Source organism: Carcharodon carcharias, chromosome 15 (assembly GCF_017639515.1).
Source record: "Carcharodon carcharias isolate sCarCar2 chromosome 15, sCarCar2.pri, whole genome shotgun sequence".
Classification (NCBI taxonomy): Eukaryota; Metazoa; Chordata; class Chondrichthyes; order Lamniformes; family Lamnidae; genus Carcharodon; species Carcharodon carcharias.
The window spans coordinates 124,421,357-124,443,968 of record NC_054481.1 but is presented as its reverse complement, the minus strand read 5'-3'; the positions used below and the strand labels follow the sequence as shown (position 1 = coordinate 124,443,968).

Here is a 22,612-nt window from a genome sequence, read left to right as displayed (position 1 = left end):
GATGGGTTAGGCTTGTATCCACTGGAATTTAGAAGAGTAAGAGGTGGCTTAATTGAAATCTTTAAGATCGTGAAGGTTCTTACAGGGTGGATGTGGAGAGGATGTTTCCTCTTGTGGGAGAATCTAGAACTAGGGATAAATAAGGGGTCATTCATTTAAGACAGAGATGAGGAGAAATTTTTTCTCTCAGAGGGTTGAGAGTCTTTGGAACTCTCTTCCTCAAAAGGCGGGAGAAGCAGAGTCTTTCAATATTTTTAAGGCAGAGCTAGATGGATTCTTGATTAACAAGGGGGTGAAAGGTTATCAGGGGTAGGCAGGGATGTGGAGTTGAGATTACATTCAGATCAGCCATGATCCTGTTGAATGGTGGAGCAGGCTCGAGGGGCTGAATGGCCTACTCCTGCTCCTAATTTGTATGTTTGTATATTCGTAAGATTTGGAAACTTGAACAAAAGTTCTGCATCAAAAGTCCTGTCAATCGTGAAAAGCAAAATACTGGCTTTGTATCAGCTGTGGCTCGGTTGGTAGCATGCTCGTCTCCGAGTCACAAAGTTCCAGGTTCAAGTCCCACTCCATAGACTTGAACACAAACATGAAGCTGAAACGCAACTGTAGTACTGAGGGAGTGCTGCATTGTCAGAGGTGCCATCCTTGAGATGAGGCCTTAAACTGAGGCCCCAGTTGTCTGCAAGGATGGATGCAAAAGATCCCATGGCACTATTTCAAAGAAGGGCAGGGTAGTTGCGCCTGGAATTAAGCCCTCAATATTTATTCCTTGGTCAACGTCACAAAAGCAGATCACCTGGTCATTACCACTTGGCTGTACGTGGGAACTTGCTGTGAGCAAACTGACTGCCTTGTTTCCTACATTACAACAGTGACTACACTTCAAAAGTACTTCATTGACAATAGAGCGCTTTGAGACATCTGATGGTCAGGAAAGGAGCTACATCAATCCAAGACTTTCTCTCCTTTCAATATTCTTGAGGCTCCCAATCTCTGAATAGAAGCTGGTTTGCACTTTTAGAGAAACGGAAAAATTGCTGTTTTGAGAGGCGTTCAAACAATAAATCTAATGGAACTTTGCTCAAGCATTATTTCCCCCCCCCGCATAAGGGATAATTCAAGCTTATGATATAAAGAAAAAGCTCATGGTTAGAAGTTTGTAAAAGCAGGACATTAATAGTTTTGATCTATTAGGAAATCAGGGAGGATGGTGTTTTGTGTTGGGGTTTGTGGGGGGTGGTGGAGGGGGAGTGGTGGGTGCACAGGCAACTTCATGGGAAAATCGTGATGACCTGCTGAGGTTCTGCAGGACTGGAAGTAGATACCTTAATCACCGATTTTAAAATCCCGGGATTGAAATCTACTCAAGCGTACAGGCGCATTAGCGCATTGATACCTGGCAGGGTAATGGGATCTATTCCCAGAGTCAGAGCTCAATATCATTCAGAGGAAAACCGTAATGTAATGGTGTTCACACGCAAAGTCCAGCCTCATTCATCATTTTGGCTCTTAAACCCCCACCCCACACACACACGCACTTATCAGTTTGGTTAGTGGAAATTTAACATCATACATTTGTGTGCATTTAATGAAAATATGTATATTTATAGAAAGTTGTGAATAATTAATCATAAACCCGCTTGCTTAGATTTTCAATTTAAAATATTCACTCAATTAATGGTTTTTATTACTCTGGTCTTGAACATTTCAGGTGCAAGTTTTATACTCACCTACAGTGTCTTCTACTTTATATTTTCCAAGTTCCTCACTTCCATCCCCTCCTCTTGTTGTAGAAACAGCAGCTTTAAATGCCAGAACAATGTCGTGGAACAGCTTGAAGGTCATCTTGTCCTGAGATGAGAGAGATTTGGGGCATTTTCAAAACACAGAAAATGCATAATTGTCATGAAGAGATATTAATGTCTGTAATGTTATTGGAAATTATTTTTAAAATAAAGTTTAGAGGTGTCCATGTGTGTCTTAACTGGATTAAAGCCAGTTAGTCTGGGTGCTAATAGTTTTGAGATGTTAATTAGATAAACATAAGTTAAAAGGCAAAGTGCAATTTACATTTTTAAATAAACCTCTCAAAAGAATGGGTGAAATCTGGCACCTAGTTGGGAGACACCAAGCAATGTGTTTATATTACTAATAAAATTAGTTGGATGAAAATGTTATTGTTAGAAGATGTGACATTAAAAGCCTAGGATACCATGGAAAATTTACATTGAAAGGAAAAGCTAGATATAAACAGAAAGAAGTGTGTGTAAATCAGCATGTAAGCCTACAACTGTGTATGCAAAGGAACCAAATTGCAAGGAACCTCATTTTGAATTTGTAAGGACAAAGGTGCTTTGCCCAATGTCTGTTTAAAGTCTAAAAGTTATTGTTGCCTTGGTGAAGATTTACCTGGGAGTAACTAATTTTGGGATTTGTTTAGAAGTTATGACGGTAGTAATTCGTAGACATATGTATGTTTAATTTGTTGTTAAATTAATAAATGTTTAATTTAGTTTTATATTAAAAAAAAAACCTCTTGAGGCTTGATGGTCTTATTCCTGAATTCAGAGCTGCATCTCAAACGTACCAATTGAAAATATAGGTTATGACAGTTGCTGAAGTTTCCCTCTGGGATTTAAACATCTCAGCCTTTATTAACTTCTGTGTCATAACAATAATAAACCAGGTTAGATGGTTATACAGCAGTTAAGGAAGTGAAAAGACCATTTCACGCTGCATCAACTGGTGAAGTCACGGTTTCGGGTGATGAGGGCTGTTACCGGTGTCTAGTCTCAGCATGTTGCCATGCAAAGAAGTCAAACACAGGAGTGTTAGCAACAAATACATGTGTCTAGACTATTGAACTCTCTTCCATGTCCTTAAGATGATGTAGGTGCCTGGTATGCTTGTTGCAATTAAAAGCTTAAGTTTTTCAATGACTAATTTAAACAACACTGAATTGTGTATGAACTTGACGCAATTTATTGCAGACATACTGTACAACATCAGTGAAACATTTCTGCTTATACTTCGGAATTTAAAGAGCATTGGAACATGAGAAATAGGAGCAGAGAAAGACCATTCAGCCCATTGAGCCTGCTCCACCTTTCAATACGATCATGGCTGATCTTGGGCTTCAACCCCATTTTCCCACCTGCTCCCCATATCTCTTGATTCCCTGAGACACAAAAAACCTGCCTGTCCCAGCCTTAAATACATCCAACGATGGAGCATCCACGATCTCTGGTGCAGAGAATTCCAAAAATTCACAATCCTTTGAGTGAAGAAATTTCTCCTCATCTCAGTCCTAAATGATTAGCCCCTTAGCCTGAAACTGTGCCCCCCCCCTTGTTCTAGATTCCCCAGGTGGGGGAAACAACCTCTCAGTGTCTACCCTGTCAAGCCCCTTCAGAATCTTGAATGTTTCAATGAGATCATCTCTCATTCTTCTAAACTCCAAAGGCTATTGACCCAATTTACTCAGCCTCTCACCACAGGGACAACACTGTCATCCCAAAGACCAATCGAATGAACCTTCACTGTACTGCCTCCAGTGCAAGCATATCCTTCCATAAATATGGAGGCCAAAATTGCAGTGTTCCAGGCATGGTCTCGCCGAAGCTAACCGACAGCGTGCGAATGGACAAGTTAAAATGTCCCAGACTGTGTCCTATGAGTGCAATCTAACCAAATTTGCCTGGAACAAAAAGGTTTCCATTTAAAAAGAGCTCCTCCATTTGGTAAATACCCTATCTGGTGTGGTCTGGCGGTTATTTAGGGCAGAAAGGTTCCAGGTTCCATTTCTGGTCTGAGTTGCATTAACGAATCTCAATCAGGCAGCAGCAGGAGTGCTGCACCTCACATCATCACCCCTGAGCAAGGTAGGGAAGTGGATGGGAAGCAATCATAGTGCATTCAGTGCAGTGACCGCCCCCCCCATCCCCCACGGGGAAGGTGCTTGCAAGTGGCAATCACATGAGGAGAAAATGAAGCTCAACTGCAATGCTTCTTCCGAGAGGAGAAGTCCACTAACTTGAATTCACTTGGCTTACGGACGAAGAAGGGTCTCTTGGCTGAGGTCCGCCCGGCACCTGTGCAACTGTGCCTCAAGTTACAGCTTAGAGGAAACCAGTCAGTGAAAAACAAAATAGAATCAACTCAGAGCTACATTGGCTTAGCTCAGGTCATGCTTTGCAATCTTCAGTCAATTCTCTCTGTGTTTTTAACAGTGACTCAAGAACAGCGTGTTCTTCTGTTTGAAACACTTGAACAGTTTGGAACAATGTTGTAAATTATTTCACTTCATTCAATACAAAATACATTTAAAAAAAAGGACAGCTAGCAATCCAGCTACAGCACTTTGTTTAGTCTCTAAACCATTTACAATTGAACTAAACAGCCACCGTGACTGGATAACGGTCCAATAGAACTTTTCTCTTAAATTACCGTGCTGCACGTCAGATTATTTTTAGCCGTTGTTTCAAAAAATTTCAGTTGATGTCACTGACAGTGGAGTGCCCACCTCGCAGGCAACAATCAGCTAGATATAGAACAATTCCCCAGACAGGATTTTCACAGACACTAATGCGTTGTGATGACATGTCAGATGCTTTGTACATCTGTACCCACTTCAGTCACCAAACTAGAATATTTATTTCCATGACAAGGAGACAGCACTATTTAAGTGAAACAGAGAATCATTTTTTCGAAGACGTATTTTTGTTCTTATGGGCGTTTTTGTTACTGAAAGCGCCAACTGGTTAATTTTTATATTGCTTTTCACTACATTTTCGCCGCGTTTGCCAAAACCTTTCTGATCCAACATTAAATCTCACTAGGGGGGACAAGGGCATGTGGCAATGTGACTGGAATAATAATCCAGAGGACTGGACTAATACGTCAGACAGGAGTTCAAATCCCACCATGACAGCTGGGGCAATTTATATTTAATTAAGCGCGATCATGAAACTGCCAGATTGTCTTAATAACTCATCTGGTTCACTAATGATCTTCGGGAGAGGTAACCTGCCATCCTTCCTTGTCTGGCCCGGTTCCGGGGTTTTGAGATCCTTGTCGACATGAGGGCTAAGTGGCGGAAGAAACATATGTGCAGGCTGATGCATGAGGGGGAAAAGATGAGGCTGGGTCCAGGTGAACAACTGCTGAAGATGCAGTGCTGATTAGGCTTTGTTGAATCTTACATGATGCTCCTGTTCATACATCTTTTTCTAAGGCCAACAATTGAGAGGCACTTCAGACGCTGGTCATGAGAAGATCTTGCACATTGGTCTGCTGTGGTACTGTGCCTTCATGCACAGTGATTGCAAAATAAAACGCGACTCCAGATCTACAAGACTGTGGTTGGCTCTCACCTGTTCTCCGAAGCGGCCAGCAAACCACTCAGCTGCATCGGAACTGCTACAGAAAAATGCACTGAGGGATTTTAATTACAAGGTTAGGTTGCAGACGCTGGGGCTGTTCTCCTTGGAGCAAAGGAGATTGAGGGGGGATGTGATAGGAGGTGCACAAGATTATGACAGCTTTAGATAAGGTAGACAATGAAAAGCTGTTCCCACTGGCTGATGCCAAAAGGACTAGGGGACACAGGTAGAAGGTTTTGGGCAATGTGATGCAAGGTGGGGTGGAGGGCATAATGTAAGAACATTTTTACACAGCAATTAATAATGTCCTGCAACTCGCTGCCTATGAGGGCAGTGGAAGCAGAAATGATGACTAACTTCAAAAGGAGACTGGACCGGCACTTGAGCAAAATAAACTTAAGAGGTACATGGGTAGGCCAGGGATTGGGACAGATTGGATTGCTCTACAGAGAGCCACCATGGGCTCAATGGGCCGAATGGCCTCCTTCTGTGCTGTAATGACTACGACTTACAACAGATGGATTGCAGCAGCTCAAGAAGGCGGCTCACCACCACCTCCTCAAGGGCAATTAGAAATGGGCAATAAACGCTGACCTTGTCAACAATGCACACTTGCGAAGAACAAATATATTTTTTAAATTACATATGCCAGATCTTAAATGAACCTGCAAGAGCTGAGATGTGCTCAACATACAGGACCAACTGCCCAGTTAAAACCTGACTTTGTCCAAAAGCAACTGGTGGGATTAAAATAGACGGACTCATAGCCTTCTCTCTAGGAACAACGGAGCCCAACATTACGTCATGCTCAAGTCTGGAAATTTTATAGTACAATTTGAAGCTGAACAACATACCAACCTTATTTACCCCCAAGGCCACTTTCCAATAGGATTTACATTGGCTCGAGCAGCTTCCTGGCAATAATGATCTACTCCTACACAAAGCATCATTCAGCACTCAAAGCACTCCCAAAAATAATTACTTTTAAATTGCAAAATTCGTAGCAGATATTAGATAAAGCTCCATTTAATTCATGAGGAAAATACATATCCAGGGAACGACTCCATAAAAAATGCATTTGCCAGCAATACCTCTATTTTATAAAAAGTAGCACCCATCGAGTTAGTTTAGGTTTGACTGACCTCCACTTCTGCTTTCCACTTGTCTACCATTCGGACAGTGACTGGTATTAAGTCCCCTGCTTTTTTGCTCTTTGGGGTTGGCTGCTGTTCTTCATCTTCCTCATCGTCACTTGCCAACTTTAAAAAAAAGGGGAAAAAAAAATCATTTTTTTAAAAATTAAGACTTTCAGTGATCATATGTGTTTATACAAAAGGCTCTGGGGTTATTTTCATATGGCATAAAAGACAACAACAGGCTTTGCATTCAGCAGCAACAGCAACTTATGTTACCTTCAACATAATAAAATGTCCCAAGGCACTTCCCAGCAGCATTTTAAAACAAAATATCGAAAAGGGACACGCTAGCAATCTTGCTGCATCCAGCACAGACACAAAGAAGTACAGATGGCGACCTCAAAGACGACTCTGAATACACACACCAGGAAGAGAACAGAGCCGTTGAGGATTGATCTGACAAACATTAAGCTCGGAATACAAAGCTGTCGTTCCTGTTTGCAGATATTGGTGAACTTGCTGTGTGTTCCCAGCACTTCTCCATCTTTATATTTGCGCCATGTGATACAGTCAGGCGTAGCATGGAGACAGACACTTTTGCAGTGCCTCTGGTTTAGTTCCAATCATAGCAGAGTGCGGCCCAAGCACCTGCTCCATGTTAACATTGCTAAAACCTACAACTTTAGCCCCTTAAACTTGGATTGACAATTTTGATGGCTGATGTAAACAAGCACCAATGTAAAAGTCCCTCATTGTCCCCCCTAACCTTCCCAAACAAAGTACCTTGACTTGGCACAGACACAGTGGTCTCCTTCTGTACAGGGAATACAGGAGAAACATCTCCACCCAGCAAGCAGTGAGAACGTGGAACTCACTATCACAAGGAGTGGTTGGGACAAACAGTACGGATGTGTTTAAGACGGGGAAATGTTTTTGGGTTTGATGTTCTCCTGAGGGCCAAACACACGAGGCAGAAAGGAATGGAAGGATATGTTAATGGGGGTTAGATGAAGAAGGGCGGGAGGAAGCATGGAGCTGAATGGGCTGTTTCTCAATTGTAAACACTATGTGACTATCATTCCACTTTATGAACTTCAGACATCCCTTTACTGCACCGTGACTCACTCCAATGCCGATACTAACTAGTCACTCTGAGTCAGACTGCTAATTACAGCTGGACTATTGGAGGCTCTGTACCATGGGGGCCCGTGCCCGTCAAGAACTGGTCAAGTTACACCAACCTTCTCGCCGATTTTAAAGTTTTGAGGCAGCTGGAAGAGCTCAGATTGTTAAATTCCAGCTCACGATCTCGGGCTACGTCTCAACGATGGAACTTCCCTCACTGAGTGAAGTCCTTTCCTCCAACTCACGTGACTTTCAGCAACTGTGCTTAACAGCACTGCAGTTTCCTTACCAGCTGCAGTAGGCCTTGTCTAGGCCAGCCGCTAGTGAAGTCCATGGCTGTCATTGCATGTACCTTTCCTCCCCTATACAATAATAGTATAGCTCCCATCCATTATAACTGGTGTATCGGCATCAATGCAACTTTGCCTAGAAGGAGCAATGCGTATAATTTATATGCAGTTCACCTTAGGACGCTTATCATTGCACTGATGTACTGGTCAAATGATTTGTATACTAAATATTAAAATTACAATTATGACCACAGTCATTCACAATGGAATCTTTATGACTGCTGTTTATAGAGAAGGCTCTGGGGTTATTTTGATATGGCATAAAAGACAACAGTAGGCTTTGCATTCAGCAGCAATAGCAACTTATGTTACCCTTAACATAACTAAATGTCCCAAGGCAATTCCTAGCAGCATTTTAAAACAAAATATCATACCAGTAACATAAGGAGATGTTAAGTCAGATGACCAAAAGCTTGGTCAAAGAAATAGGTTTTAAGGAGCGTCTTAAAGGAGGAAAATGAGGTGAAGAGGCAGGGAATTCCAGAGCTTAGGGCCCCAGGCAGCTCAAAGGCACAGCCACCAATGGTGGAGCGACTGAAATCAAGGGTGCGTAAGAGGACAGAATTGGATGAGCACAGATATTTCAGGGGGTTGTGGGGCTGGAGGAGGTTAGAGATAGGAAGGCCATGGAGGGATTTGAAAACAAGGATGATGATTTTAAAATCAAGACATTGCTTCACTGGGAGCCAACGTAGGCTGGCATGCACGTGGGGTGATAGGTGATTCGGTCATTCCAATGGAATTCAATCCGTCTACGTTATCTTAATAAATTCATAGTGGTGGTGTCTGATTTGGAGGCCTCGTGGTACTGTGGGTAAGGTCTATGCCTCTGGACCACAAGCCCCAGGTTCAAGTCTCACTCCAGAGACTAGGTGGCTATGGAAAGTGGGTTCATAACGTGGCCAAACAGGCTGAATATCAGCCAGTAAATCTTTCCAACACACCTGATGGCAGGTGGTCAGAGTGGGAGAGTTTCCTGGTCAGCCATACTGCAGAAGGAAACGGCAAACCCCTGCAGTACTTGGCCAAGTGTGAGTCTGGACCAATAAATGCTGGTCCAGCCAGCAAAGCCCACATCCCGTGAATGAATTTTAAAAAAATCTAGTTGGGTTCCATGATTGCCAATGGTACCAGAAGGAGATAGGTTGTGCCCGATCCACCCACTGAACACCTGTCTTAAATAAGCAGCGTACTTAACACCCCGCAAGTGGCGACTTTGTAGCTGCCAACAATACTAAGAGAAGGCAATTTATTTGTCCAATTTTAGGGTTTGCTCCATTTAAACACAAGTGACTCAAGTTGGGACTGTCATGCAACTACGCCCCAGACCCTTTGTTTGAACCCCAGGTTGAAGTAAAAAGCGGGTAACCTCGAGTTCCTCTGGCAGCGTGTGCATTGGGTTTTCTTCATCGTCTGAGCTGTCCGTGTCGTCAAACCTCAACAGTTTCTGATCGTTTTCCTCCAAGAATTTGAAAAACTCAGGGTCCTTTTCCTTCAGTCGCGAGAGCTGCTCTTTGTGCTCTTGGGCCGCACCTTTTGTCTTTCTGATCCTAACGGGAAAAAGAAAAAAAAAGAAAACTCTTTTCAATTCACCTTTGTTTTTAAAAGGGGGAAGGTGGACTTCCTTCTACAGAAAAGGTCACGCGGCGGGATAGGTCACGATAAAGGCATCGCCAAGGCAGCAATCGGAACAAGGACATCGCTAGGCAATCAACCAGATTCCACTAGCCTGCAGAACTGCAAATCGGCTTTAGAAATCGTTAAATGAAAGGAAAGCACAGGGTGAAAAAGCAACAGCGAGTGAGATTTCCTTACCTTTATGAACATTGTGTCAGCTGGGATTCAGTACCTAGCACTCTTGCCTTCTGGAATTTCCCCATTTTGATGTTCTTATTCTCCCCCCACTCTCCCCCCCATCAATTTGATGAGTTAAACTAGTTTATTTTAGGGCGGAATGGATGTCTGTGTAGTTGCAAATACACTCTAGGATTTTTCCCCTTTTAAAATGTATTTTTTAATGCTCGAGAAGATCAGGCCTTCTCTGTACAAATGAGGCTAATGATCCTGAGGGCCACACATTTGAAGCTCCGGTTGTACAGACAGACAGCAGTGTTATGGAGCAGGGATATCAGTTTCTTCAGCAAAGTAGGTTCTGCAGGATATGCGGCTGCAGGAGCAGACGGTCGGTGATCTTGTGTCTGAAAAGATAGATGATAGCCTGTTCTTCGTTGGCACTGCAGATGAAATGGAAGTACTGCTCTATGTCAAAGGGAAGCTGGAGCAACTGTGAATCCAAGCTCATTCCACAGTTGTGGGTCAAGTCCCACTCCAGAACACAATCACATTATTTTATGAAACCACCAAAACGTCTCCATGAACCCTTGGAGGATGCACAGCCCAGTTTGAGAGCCACTGAAGTGGACTCCATCATAGATGCAAAACCACTGCACTTCACTGACTCATGCAATGTGTACAAGCCCTGTCTAAACAGAAACCTAAAGGATTATCAGTGCACATATCAGCTCCCATGTCTCTTGCAAGTAGTAAAATTTACTCTACAAAATAAGTCTTGGAAAACAAGATCTTTCTCTCTCCCTCTCTTCAGGTTATCATGCCCTGAAAGGGCACTGACAACCACGGACTTCAATGCCAATCTTACTCTAGAGGCATGGGTCATCTCGCTGGTGGTACATTCATCCAGTTTACGAGGCTCTTTAAAAAGATTGCTCTTTGTCTACCTCAATCTCTTTTACCATCGATCATTCTCATCAGCATCAGACTTTCTAAATCATGATTTCTTATTATGTGCCCAAGGAATTCCAACTGTCTCTTCTCGATCTGGGTCAGCAAAGCTCTATTGGTCTCAGATTTTACCAGCACCTCTTCATTGGTGGTGTGACTTGTCCAAGATATCTTCATTATTCGCCTCAAAAACCACAACTCTGCAGCCTCAATTCTTCTCTGCATTACTTCACCGATCGTCCAACACTCGCTTCCGTATGTCAAAATTGGTCTGATGTGGCATTCCAGGATTCTCAGCTTTGCTTTCATAGCCAATTTGGAGTTGATCGTAATCGTTTTCATTTTTTTGAAATGCACTGTTGGCCATTCAAATCCTTTGCCTTATTTCTGGGTTGCGCTTTCCGTCCAATATTTCCTAGGTAATGAAATTTGTCTACCCATTTGATCTTTTCATTCTTCACTGTGACCTTACTTTCTGGCATGATTTTCTTTTTACACATTACTAGGCATTTTATTTTCTTACATGTTATGCTCAGCTCTTTCGTGGCACTTTCTCTCACTACTTTATCCAAAATCTTTTGCCGTTTCTCTTCAGAGTCGGCAATAAGAACAGTGCCAGCGGGGTATCTTATGTTATTAAGGTTGTAACCTCTAACTAATAATCCAGGAAGGTTTTCAATCCACAAATATTTTCACTATAGAAACTGAATAAATCTGGGGAGAAAACACACCCGTCTGATCCCTCTTTTAATCTTCACAAAATCGCTTAAATTGTTTTCAGTTTTTACCGCTACAGTTTGTTATTAAGAATGATTTATCACTCCATGATTTTTGCCATCGAGGTCAAGAGACTCTAACATGCTCATCAGTTCTTCATCTCTCACTCTATAAAATGCCTTACTATAATCAATAAAGCATATGATACATCTTTTTTCATCTCTGTGACTCTTTCTGATAGCATGCGTACCATAAAGATAGTGTTCCTCGTTTCTCTATATTCTACAAAACCACATTGAAGAGCTGAAATTTCTGACTTTATCTTCCTCCTGGCCCTATTTATCAGTACTTGAAGGAGGATCTTAGTAAAGCGACTCAGACCGATAGTGCAATGGAGTTTACATTCAATTGCTCTAAGCTCTTTAGAGAGCAGCATCTTCTTAAATCTTCTGGGATTTCTCTTGAGTTATTAAAGGTGAGGGTCAGTCTGTCAATTCCAAAGTCTTCCAAACTTTTAATTTGTTTGGTGACTATTTCATCTGGGCCTTTGGTTTTATTGTTTAATTATTGCTGTTCTTAGATTGTCTTTCACAAAGGAAATCTCTACAGATACAGATTAAATGTCACACTCAAACACCAACTCCCCCCACCTGATTAATAATACTGTATTGTACTCATGCATGTAACTATTGCATGGAAAGAATGTTTTAATAAATCTTTAGAGAAAGCAGGTATTTTACTTACAGGCATCAGTGAAATAGGTGCAGCTGCTTCTCACTTCAGAGTCTAACCTACCCTGCTCCCCTCCTAGGTGAGACAGCCACCCCATTCTGATGTACACACTCCGCTCCCAACTCTCGCATTTCACATTATTTCGCAGAAACCTGGAAAGTCTCAGCTAACCCCAGTTTGAGAACTAGTGGAATGAATTACGATACAGATTAACGCGGCTCCATTTCACTCACTCTCGCAATGTGTAGTAGCCCTGTCAGCCTGAACTGAAATCTAAAGCATTATCAGCACAGAACACAACCATCTCCCTAACATTCGCCCTATAAAGTAAGTCTTGCAACACAAATGTCCTAGGCCTAGCCATCTTCAGATGCTTCATCAATCACCTTCCCTTCATCATAAGGTCAGAAGTGGGGACGTTCGCTGATGATTGCACAATGTTCAGAACCATTCGCGACTCCTCAGATGCTGAAGCAGTCTGTATCCATACGCAGCAAGACCTGGACGTTATCCAGGCTAGGGCTGATAAAGAATTCACCAAGGCTCCTTCAACAGCACCTTCCAAACCCGCGACCACTACCACCCAGAAGGACAAGGGCAGCAGATAGATGGGAACACCACCACCTGGAAGTTCCCCTCCAAGCCACTCACCATCCTGACTTGGAAATATGTTGCCGCTCCTTCACTGTCACTAGGTCCAAATCCTGGGGCTCCCTTCCTAACAGAACTGTGGGTGTACGTACATCACACTGCTTGCAGCGGTTTAAGATGGTGGCTCACCACCACCTTCTCAAGGGCAATTAATTATGAGCAATATATGCTGGTGTAGCCAGCGATGCCCACATTCTGTGAAAGAACATATAAAATGAGAGAAGATCTCTACAGATGCTGATTGGATAGCACACCCAAATCCTATTGTTCGAAGTGGATTATATTGTAAATGGAAAAAACCAGGGCAACCAAAATTGAAAGAGAGGAGGTAGACAGCTGTGATTAGACGGTGAAAGCTTGGGTGCAAACTGTCTAAAGATATAGGAGAGAGGAGAAATGGCAGAAGATAAAGAGCAATATAACTCTGAGCTCCTGGAAAAGGATGAGTTGAGTGTGAGACAAGCCTCAAAATTGCTAATTCATTGTATGAAATATGTTGAGGTGTAGCAATAAAGTGTCACATTATCTGCAGAATGCAACAATTTATATGGGGTCCTTTAAAAAGCAGTATTTTTCCAACTCTAAACAGTATTTTTGAGTAAGAATATTTGCAGTGAGTGTGCTAACGATTAAGATGTCAACTCAGACTGAAGTTGGGTTCATTACTATCACAAATAGCTACAAATCAATACTATTAGATTAACAGTTGGACCATGTTTAGCAATAGTCTATGCCTCTTCCAGGCCACATCCACAGCTAAGGTCATAAAGATGGAGGATGGATATGTTGATATTGCACCTGGATAACATTGGTAACTTTAAAATAAACCTTTTTTTTTTAAATTGAAACGTTATGAAACGCTATGAACTTCAAAAAAAAAGGCACAGTACTCCAATTATATACCTGGTTTCTTTCTCATGTACTGCCCTCCTGAAGCTAAAGGTGTTTTTTAAACATACAAGGAGCTATTAGGGTCTCAAAAACTGTCATGGCTCAGCCTAGTGGCACAGCACTTTGACAGTGTTGTAGGGGACGTTACTAGAAGTAAAGGGAACTGTACATAACACACAGAATTTATCATCTGTGGGTATCTAGATGCCTGTTGCAGAAATTGTCGATTTCTAGCACTTTATTTAGTACATTTTGCATACTTCTGGAATACAACATTTTGTGATGCATTCAAATAGGCCACACGATCAAAGGGGAAAATGGCTTGCCTTCCATAACCTCAGGATATCCCAAAGTGCACTGTCATAATTGCTACCGCCACAGCCAATAGGCACTTTAGAAGTATCATTACCATTTCCTGCAGGAACACACAGCAGCCAATTTTCACACAGGAAGCTCCCACAAGCAGCAACGTGATAATGACCAGAAAATCGGTTTTAGTGATGTTGGCTGAAGGATAAACAATAGCTCTGGAACACCGGGAAGAACTCCCTCGCACTTCTTTGGAATTGTGCTGTGGGACCTTTTACACCTAACATATAAAGCCTGTATCCCTGATGGCTCGGGGAGTTTACTTAGTGAGCAGCAGAGCCATGTAAACGAGGAACAGCAGCCCATATCCAAGCAGGTAATAATCCCACTAGCACCAGTAGCTAACCAGTTCACTGTCAACCAGCCACTAGAAGCTGCCCATTCACAACCGGAAATCTAGCCACAGAACCCATTCAGCAATCAGTAAACCAGTTGGTCGCTGTAAATCACCCAACAGTCACTAAGAACCAGGCACCCATCTATCATCACTCGCCAGCCACCAGTATCAAGCAAGCTCAAAGACAACCCCCAGCCAACAGGACAGTACCATGGCTGCAACCTCACTCATTACCAAGTCCAAAGGAAATTCTGGCCGTGCCTCTCCAGGATATGATCAGGACAAGTGCACACAGGCATTCGCAACAGCCAGAACTTCAAGTGTGCCCTGAACTGCACACTTGCATATTGACATATTGAAACATACAAGATCCTGAGGGGTCTTGACAGGTGGGTGTGGGAAGGATGTTTCCTCCTGCAGCAGAACCTAGAACCAGGGATCATGGTTTAAAACTAAGGGATCACCCGTCTAAGACAGAGGTGAGGAGAATGTTTTTTTCTCTCTCAGAGGGTAGTGAGTCTTTGGCACTCTCTTCCTCAAAAGACAGTGGAAGCAGAGCCTTTGAAAGTTTTTAAGGCCGAGCCAGATAGATTCTTGATAAGCAAGGGGGTGAAGGGTTATTAGGGGTAGATGGGAACGTGGGGTTGAGGCTACAATCAGATCAGCCATGATCGTGTTGAATGGTGGAGCAGGCTCGAGGGGCCGAGTGGCCTGCTCCTGCTCCTAATTCATATGTCCGTGTGTACATCAGTGTGATTCACCAGAAAGCAACAGGACTGATCTGCACCTATAATCCAAAATGCAGCAAGTTCCCAATCCCGAAAGGGGATGGGCTTGTGGGAAGGCATAAATCTTTGCAAAAGAGGCAGGGAGGGAAAGAATGGGTCTGAATTGGCCTGACCTCCCAATTACACACCTCCTACAAACTCAAGCACAGAGGACTGCGGAGATCTGGGAGCAAGTCATTTGTCTATAGCCTTGGTTGGGAATCCTAACAAGAGGAAGAAATTACGAAATTAGAAACACAAATTTGTGCTTACTATGAATTAGCTTATTGTAGCATAACCTTTTATCTTGTCATCAAATTAACACTGACCACTGGAAACATCAAAACGGCTGTCATCACAGCAAGAGGAAACGAATGGTCAATTTTTCAGCTAGCTTTGGACATAGGTTAACATAATCCCCGTAAATCTAGTCTCAGTTCTTATAGCAGTCTGGATGTAAAGCAAACATCTCTGCTGCTGTACAAAACAGATCCTAGCTGATTATTGCGCTTTGTATTTTACTTCATCCAGGAATGGTTTGAACTCTCAGGATAAAAGAAATGCTTAAAAAGGGCAAGGGTCCAAAATTGATTTTCCAAGTGTCACAAAAGATCTTACTTTTTCCCTTGAGCTTTGGGTTGAGATGCCTTCTTTATCTTCCCAGCCTTTATCTCACGATTGCTGCTTTTCTTCTCGTCTTCGACCGCAGAATCATCGCCCTCTGAGCCATTGTTACTATCGGAGTCGAAGGTGGAGGTTAAAAACTCATCGACGCTGAGTTTGGCAAGTTTTCTGGAACACACAATTGCAGTAAGTTCATGGGTGAATCAAGAAAAAAAAAAAGAACAGGGCATTGATTTGTGCGACCCTGCTTTCAGTGGGTCAACTATTGGCAGCCATGCCTTCAGCTGCCTCGGCCCTAAGCTCTGGAAATCCCTCCATAAACCTCTCTACATCTCTCTCCTCCTTCGGCACTCTTGAAAACCTATCCTCTTTGACCAAACTTTTGGCCATCTGCCCTAATGTCTCCTTATACGGATCGGGGGTGTCAAATTTTGTTTGACAACATTCCTGTGGAGCACCTTGGGACTAATTACTATCTTAAAGGTGCTATATGAATGTAAGTTGTTGCTGTTGTTGTTTAACAGGCAGGGGAGACACAAAGGAGGCAAAAGGCAATCTTTACAGTTTATCCTTGCACTCTCGGCTTCAACGCCGTCACTCAGGATTCAAGTGAGTTGCACTCCCGAGAACATGCAGCATCGTAATCTCATCGGTGAATTGAAAGAAAACAGAATGTAATGTTAAACAAAAACAGAAATACCTGGAAAAACTCAGCAGGTCTGGCAGTGTCAGCGGAGAAGAACAAAGTTGACGTTTCGAGTCCTCATGACCCTTCAACAGAACTAAGTAAAAATAGGAGAGGGGTGAAATATAAGCTGGTTTAAGGTTGGGGCAAGCAAGCAGTGGTAGGTGGAGATAACCAAAAGATGTCACAGACAAAAGAACACAGAGGTGTTGAAGGTGGTGATATTATCTAAACGAATGTCCTAATTAAGAATGGATAGCAGGACACGCAAGGTACAGATAGGTCCAGTGGGGGTGGAGTGAAATAAGACTAAAAGGGCATAAAGTCAACTTTGTTCTTCTCCGTCGATGCTGCCAGACCTGCTGAGTTTTTCCAGGTATTTCTGTTTTTGTTTTGGATTTCCAGCATCCGCAGTTTTTTGTTTTTATAAGAACGTAATGTTACCTGGCTTTGGTAAGAAAGTAATTAGCGACAGTATTCAAGGTTTCTTGAATCTCTCATTAGGCTCAGTAGCAAAATTACCAGGTTTACAACATATGGACAATGTCTTGCCCTATATAGGAGAAGGTGTTCTTATGATGCTAACTCCCTGACGGTTCCAAGCACCAATGGTAAAACACAGCAATACTGTTACCTAAATATTAAATCCCACACACCTTATATTTTATCTTTCTGGAAAATTTAAGAAATCACTCACCTTGCATTGCAATTCACGACAAACCAAAAATTTCTGCTAAGTGCTTGAAAACGCTCAACAAAACTGAGTGACTACCCAATAAACCTCTCAAGGGCTAAATGTGCCTCTGAATTCAATATCGCTTAGTTCAAGTATCCGTTAGGACTGAATTGAAATTGTGCAAAAAATAATGGTTCTTGTGCTGCGCTATTTAAATTGCTTAACCGAAATTACTGGACAGTTTGATTTTCAGAGGAAAATTCTGCAGTTAATTAACATGAGTAGCAAATGTTACGGTGAAACTGTTTTAATTCAGTACCATTAATATTGGCGCGTGTGCATCTTTTTCTGGCCCGCCCCTCTGTGTGGTACTTTTCTGATCGCTGCCTCTGAAATCCCCTTAACAAAAGCTGAGGAATTCACACATCATACTTGGTGCATAATGAAAATGACAATAGAGGCATTTTTACCATTAAGGGTTAAAACTGGAGGCTGGTGCCACTTGGCCCTTGCAAGAGGCAATCCAATTCATCAAGTCACCAAACCAATTTAAAATGTCACTTTTATAAGTAAGTTAGAGTTAAAACTCTAAGATAAAAGCAAAATACTGCGGATGCTGGGAATCTGAAACAAAATTGCCGGAAAAACTCAGCAGGTCTGACAGCATCTGTGGAGGTGAAGACAGAGTTAACGTTTCGAGTCCGTATGACTCTGATGAAGGGGCATGCGGACTCGAAACATTAACTCTGTCTTCCTTTCCACAGATGCTCTCAGACCTGCTGAGTTTCTCCAGCAATTTTTCTTTTTGTTAGAGCTAAAACTCTATCCTCTCTAACTACTGCTTTAGGCTGAGCTGAAACTTAACTGCACGATGGGTCTGATTTATACAACCTACAGGAGCATGAAAACATCCTTGGCACTTGTCCCCACTAAAATGCTATTTTATTGGGCAAAAGCAACAAAGAAAAAACCCATGGAAAACTGTGAAATACAGAATTTACAGTATTCCGGTCCTAAACATGTTAAGTCGCAAGCAACTCCTTTAATTGTCTGTTCCATCTCTCCATGCGTCAGCTGTAGTTCAGTGGGTAGAGACCAGAATCAGAAGGTTATGGGGTTCAAATCCCATTCCAGAGGCTCGAGCACAAAATCAAGGCTGACACTCCAGTGCAGTACTGAGGGCGTGCTGCATTACTGAAAATGACAGCTTTTAGATGAGATGTTAAGCTGCTGCCCTCTCAGGTGGATATAATATTTCGAAGAGAAGCCGGGGAGTTACCCCTGGTGTCCTGGCCGATATTTGCCCTTCAATCCATATAACAAAAGCAGATTCTCTGGTTATTATCACATTGCTGTTTGTGGGAGCTTGCTGTGCGCAAAATGGCTGCCACGTTTCCTACATTACAACAGAAACTACACTTCAAAAAGTACTTAATTGGCCGCAAAGTGCTTTGGGATGTCCAGTGATTGTGAAAGGCGCTATATAAATGCAAGTTTATTGAGTTGAATATAATTCAGTACCCTTTCCAAGGTCACAACACATTCAAATGCCCAATTTGACCTATTCTTGTGGCAAATCCCAAATACTATTTTCACCAACAGGCAGATAAATTGAAGCTTAATCTACTTTCAAAAGGTTACAGTCTGTGCATTTGGTGCTTTGGAAAATATTCATTCAGCAAAAACGTCATCTAATTTCTTGACCACTACACAAACTCATGAGGGCCGTAAGTTGAATGGAGAGCACCCTCGATGTACACGTGCATGTGATGAAGCGTCAACAAGTCACTCTCAAATATCAATTAAAAAGCTGCTCATTACCATCACAAAAGACAGCAGGGGCCAGAAAAGAGAATGAAACATGATAGAAACTGTGATGGGAATAATAATGACTCAATCTGTGCTGCATCTGGGAGTTCAAGTCACAACTAACCTCATCTCTGTTATTTTCAGCCTTAATAGCTCTTGTGCCATGAATGATGCTAAGCCAGCAATGGCTGATCAGCCTGGCTTGCTTACACTAGAAGTGCCTACATTAAATCTGAGATTGTTCAGAACAGTGCTGACAGTCACCTACGCACAACCTAAACAATTCAGCAGTTTTTAATAAAACGACTTGCATTTATATAGCGGTTTCCCTGACAACCCCCAACATCTCAAAACACTTTACAGCTAAATTAAGTACTTCTGAAGTGCAGGAAACGCAGCAGACAATTTGCACACAGCAAGCTCCCACAAACAGCAATGTGATAATGACCAAATAATCTGTTTTGGGGGATTTTGATTGAGGGATAAATATTGACCAAGATACTGGGGATAACTCCCCTGGCTCTTCCTCAAAACGGTGCCTTGGGGTCTTTTACATTCACCTCAGAGGGCAGGTGAGATCTCAAACTGAAGTCTCATCTGAAAGTCTGAGTGCAGCACTCCCTTGGTCGTGCACTGGAGCATCAGACCTGACTTTTGTACCCAAGTCCTGGTGTGAACCCAGGACCTTGTGACACAGAGGAGAAAGTGCTACCCACTGAACCGTGGCTAACATGATTAATCAACTCAAAGGCAGATTTGTGTCCCTGCTACTATGGGCCAGGTATCAGATTGGTGATGGCAATTAATAAATTAAAAGCTGCTAAGGTAAAGCTGATCAGGCAGATCCAGCCATTGCACATAGTAAAATGCCTAATGTCAAGGCTACAGCACAAAAAGAGGCCATTCAGCTCAACTGCTCCGACAGTCTTTATGCTCAACACAAGACTCCTCCCACCCCTATTTATCTCACCCAACCAGCATTGGATTATGAAAATGTTGCTCAAACAGCCCTTCAGGTTAACAGCCCAGAATGTACAAGTGTACATGACCTAAATATCAATACAGGATCATACGGAACAAGAGATGGCCATTGGCCCATTTCCCTGTCAGCTCATATTATTGTTACTGTAATAACTTCCAGAAATCTCCACTGTTGACATGCCATGCTCTTCACCACCACCCCAAAAGGAGAGTAACAAGCATTAAAAATAACTCCTGTAGACATTCCGCAACACCACCTTACCCCTTACAGTTCCTTTACTAAACTCCTATCAGGCAGCCTATGGTGAGATGGATAAGCAGAGAGAGCTAGTTAAGGTTTAGGGAGAGAGAGAGAGAAAGCGTGCAGAGTGGACAGGGCAGGAATTAGAGAGAGAGAGAGCACAGAGTGGACATGGCAGGAATTAGAGAGAGAGAGAGCACAGAGTGGACAAGACAGGAATTAGAGAGAGCAGAGTGGACAAGACAGGAATTAGAGAGAGAAAGAGCAGAGTGGACAGGGCAGGAATCAGAGAGAGAGAGAGCAAGAGCACAGAGTGGACAGGGCAGGAATTAGAGAGAAAGAGCGAGAGCACAGAGTGGACAGGGCAGGAATTAGAGAGAGAGAGAGCAAGAGCACAGAGTGGACAGGGCAGGAATGAGAGAGAGAGAGAGCAGAGTGGTCAAGACAGGAATTAGAGAGAGAGAGAAAGAGCAGAGTGGACAAGACAGGAATTAGAGAGAGAGAGCAGAGTGTGCAGGGCAGGAATTAGAGAGAAAGAGAGGGCAGAGTGGACAGGCAGGAACGAGAGAGAGGGCAGAGTATTTAGGGCAGAAATTAGAGAGAAAGAGAGCAGGAATTAGAGAGGAAGAGCAGAGTAGACAGGGCAGGAATTAGAGAGAGAGAGAGAGCAGGAATTAGAGAGAGAGAGTATTCAGGGCAGAAATTAGAGAGAAAGAGAGCAGGAATTAGAGAGAGAGAGAGTAGACAGGGCAGGAATTAGAGAGAGAAGAGAGAGAGAGTAGACGGCAGGAATTAGAGAGAGAAGAGAGAGAGAGTAGACAGGGCAGGAATTAGAGAGAGAGAGCAGGAATTAGAGAGAGAGAGAGAGTATTCAGGGCAGAAATTAGAGAGAAAGAGAGCAGGAATTAGAGAGAGAGAGTAGACAGGGCAGGGATTAAAGAGAGAGAGCAGGAATTAGAGAGAGAGAGTAGATAGGGCAGGAATTAGAGAGAGAAGAGAGAGAGAGTAGACAGGGCAGGAATTAGAGAGAGAGAGAGCAGGAATTAGAGAGAAAGAGAGCAGGAATTAGAGAGAGAGAGTAGACAGGGCATGGATTAAAGAGAGAGAGTAGACAGGGCAGGAATTAGAGACAGAGAGAGCAGAGTGGACAGGGCCGGGTTGAGAAAGAACAGAAAGCTTTAAACGAACGCGTAATCCTCGCATGAATGCGGCACATGACGAAAGCAGAATGTCGCAGCTTTCTGCGCTTTATACAGTGGAGCTGCCAGAAAGCCGAGAGAGAGAGAGCTGGTGTGGAGAGTTGTAGCCGAGCTGTACTGACCTGCTGCTGGAAGCGGCCATGCTGCTACCAAGGGAACACATTGTAGCAACGTGATCAGGAGAAGTTCCGTTCCCACAATCCGAGACAGGAAGGAGCCAGTCTCACCCTGTCACTCACTCACTGCTTCCATTCTCAACCCTTGTTAGCACAAGTAAACCTTCTGTTGTCTTTGCTTCTTTACCACCCATCTGGATTTTTTTTTAAAAATGTGTGTGCATGTTTTATATTATTTGCCTCCTCCTTTTCACTGCTCTTCATTAAACATGTCTTGTGTTAATATCAATTCTCATTGAATCAAAAAAAAGTTAATTTGGTGAGTTATTTTATTGTGTTGTGCACTTTCTGACGATGATTTTAGAGTGAAGAATGCTGGGCACTTCAGAATTTATATGATTTAAAGAGGATTTAATATATATAATTATTTTTCCTACGTGACATGATTTCTAAGTAAATGAGCATTTTTTTGTCCTGTATTATAAGGTGATGCCTGTGGGGCTCTCAGTCCTTATGCTGTGATGTACTGTACAATTGGCTGGATATTAGAGGGTGTTTTTTTTTAGTTGATAGTCAAAATGAATTTAAGTGACACAAAATGTAATGTAATAGCTCATCACATTTATATCCAAAAAAGTATCTGCCAAAACCCTTCAAGGCTTCATTCAACGATTGTCCTTTTAGCTAAATTGGACTATTTCTATAAGGATGAGCGTTAAATGTTGCTGAAGCATTCTTGGATTTGTTAGCATCGATTCATGAGCTACTCAACCTGTTGGGTTCACCATGAGAAATTTGCGAATTTGAATTGGAATGTGTGCGATTATTGAAACCAAAAATTGGGTGAAAGCCGGATTGTAATAGAAGGCTGCAACTTGCATGTAATGACCCATTTAGTTGGTATTTATTACCTTATAAGTTTATTTCTTAGTGTAGATTTCACTTCGATGTGAAAGCACAACTGTAACTGTGCACAAAGCCTGTTGGAGAGGAGAAGAGAGTGCAAACCTAACTTGGGAGGATTTGTTTTACGCGACAAGAGCAACTCTTGGTTGATTACGGTGAAGAATTTGGAGG

General features: G+C 42.6%; 1 protein-coding gene across 1 annotated transcript in view; it reads right to left on the bottom strand.

Annotated features, from left to right (window-relative positions):
• The window catches only part of noc2l (NOC2-like nucleolar associated transcriptional repressor), a 164,992-nt gene extending 143,314 nt beyond the window's left edge, over positions 1 to 21,678 (bottom strand). Inside the window, exons 1-5 of the mRNA XM_041207303.1 lie at positions 21,542 to 21,678; positions 15,823 to 15,996; positions 9,368 to 9,548; positions 6,530 to 6,646; positions 1,737 to 1,857 (exon numbers count right to left, since the gene is read on the bottom strand). Coding sequence (XP_041063237.1) covers positions 1,737 to 1,857; positions 6,530 to 6,646; positions 9,368 to 9,548; positions 15,823 to 15,996; positions 21,542 to 21,582 — 634 coding nt within the window. The 5' untranslated portion in view covers positions 21,583 to 21,678. The remainder of the gene's footprint in view (positions 1 to 1,736; positions 1,858 to 6,529; positions 6,647 to 9,367; positions 9,549 to 15,822; positions 15,997 to 21,541) is intronic.
• Between the last annotated feature and the right edge of the window lie 934 nt (positions 21,679 to 22,612).